At 28.3% G+C, this 709-nt stretch overlaps 1 protein-coding gene across 1 annotated transcript in view; it reads right to left on the bottom strand.

Moving 5' to 3' along the window:
• Positions 1-417: 417 nt before the first annotated feature.
• The window catches only part of LOC101507306 (protein JINGUBANG), a 1428-nt gene continuing 1136 nt past the window's right edge, over positions 418-709 (bottom strand). The window contains exon 2 of the mRNA XM_027334736.2: positions 418-474. Within this exon, the coding sequence (XP_027190537.1) occupies positions 418-474 (57 nt within the window). The remainder of the gene's footprint in view (positions 475-709) is intronic.

Here is a 709-nt window from a genome sequence, read left to right on the forward strand (position 1 = left end):
AAACCACAATAAATACACTGATTTAGATGGATGCTAAATAAGAGAAGGTACTCCACCATGGATGATCTTATAATTGATTTTGAAATTAGACTATAAAAGTTGATTTTGAAATATCAATAGAATTGATTGAGATATTTGTTTGTTAAAAAGTAGAATTCATTTGACATCTAAAATTGATTTGAAATTTTTTTAATTTAGAATTAACCTCAAATTTTTTGTTCAAATGACTAGCTACATATTACTAAAAGAATTCATTTTGCACTTAAAAAAAAATCATATTAACAAAATTAATTTATTTAAAATCAATTTCTCACCCACCCAGCATAACCAAAGATAGACTCAAAAGTCCAATTGTACCAAGTCAATTTTGTTAATGGAATATATAAGTTTGATATTTATACTAACACTGAAACAGCTTCAGTAAAAAAATAAAAGATTACCAGCTGGTAAAACCGTACACGGATCATAATAGTTCTACATTAAAATCAACCATAGTAACAGAAAATATGAAAATTGAGGTAGTAGTAAAAGAAGAACATAAATTTAGATAGCAGGAACATAAATCTGCCACACCTTTATGTGACAGTCCAAACTACCACTATAAACCACAAAAGACCCTTCTGATTCCGAGTTACTAACTGCACTTAAACACTTAATCGAACCTTCATGTCCTTCTAAAACAGACAAACAACAATACTCTCTCCCAACA

The sequence above is a fragment of the Cicer arietinum genome, chromosome 5, assembly GCF_000331145.2.
Source record: "Cicer arietinum cultivar CDC Frontier isolate Library 1 chromosome 5, Cicar.CDCFrontier_v2.0, whole genome shotgun sequence".
In the NCBI taxonomy this organism is placed as follows: domain Eukaryota; kingdom Viridiplantae; phylum Streptophyta; class Magnoliopsida; order Fabales; family Fabaceae; genus Cicer; species Cicer arietinum.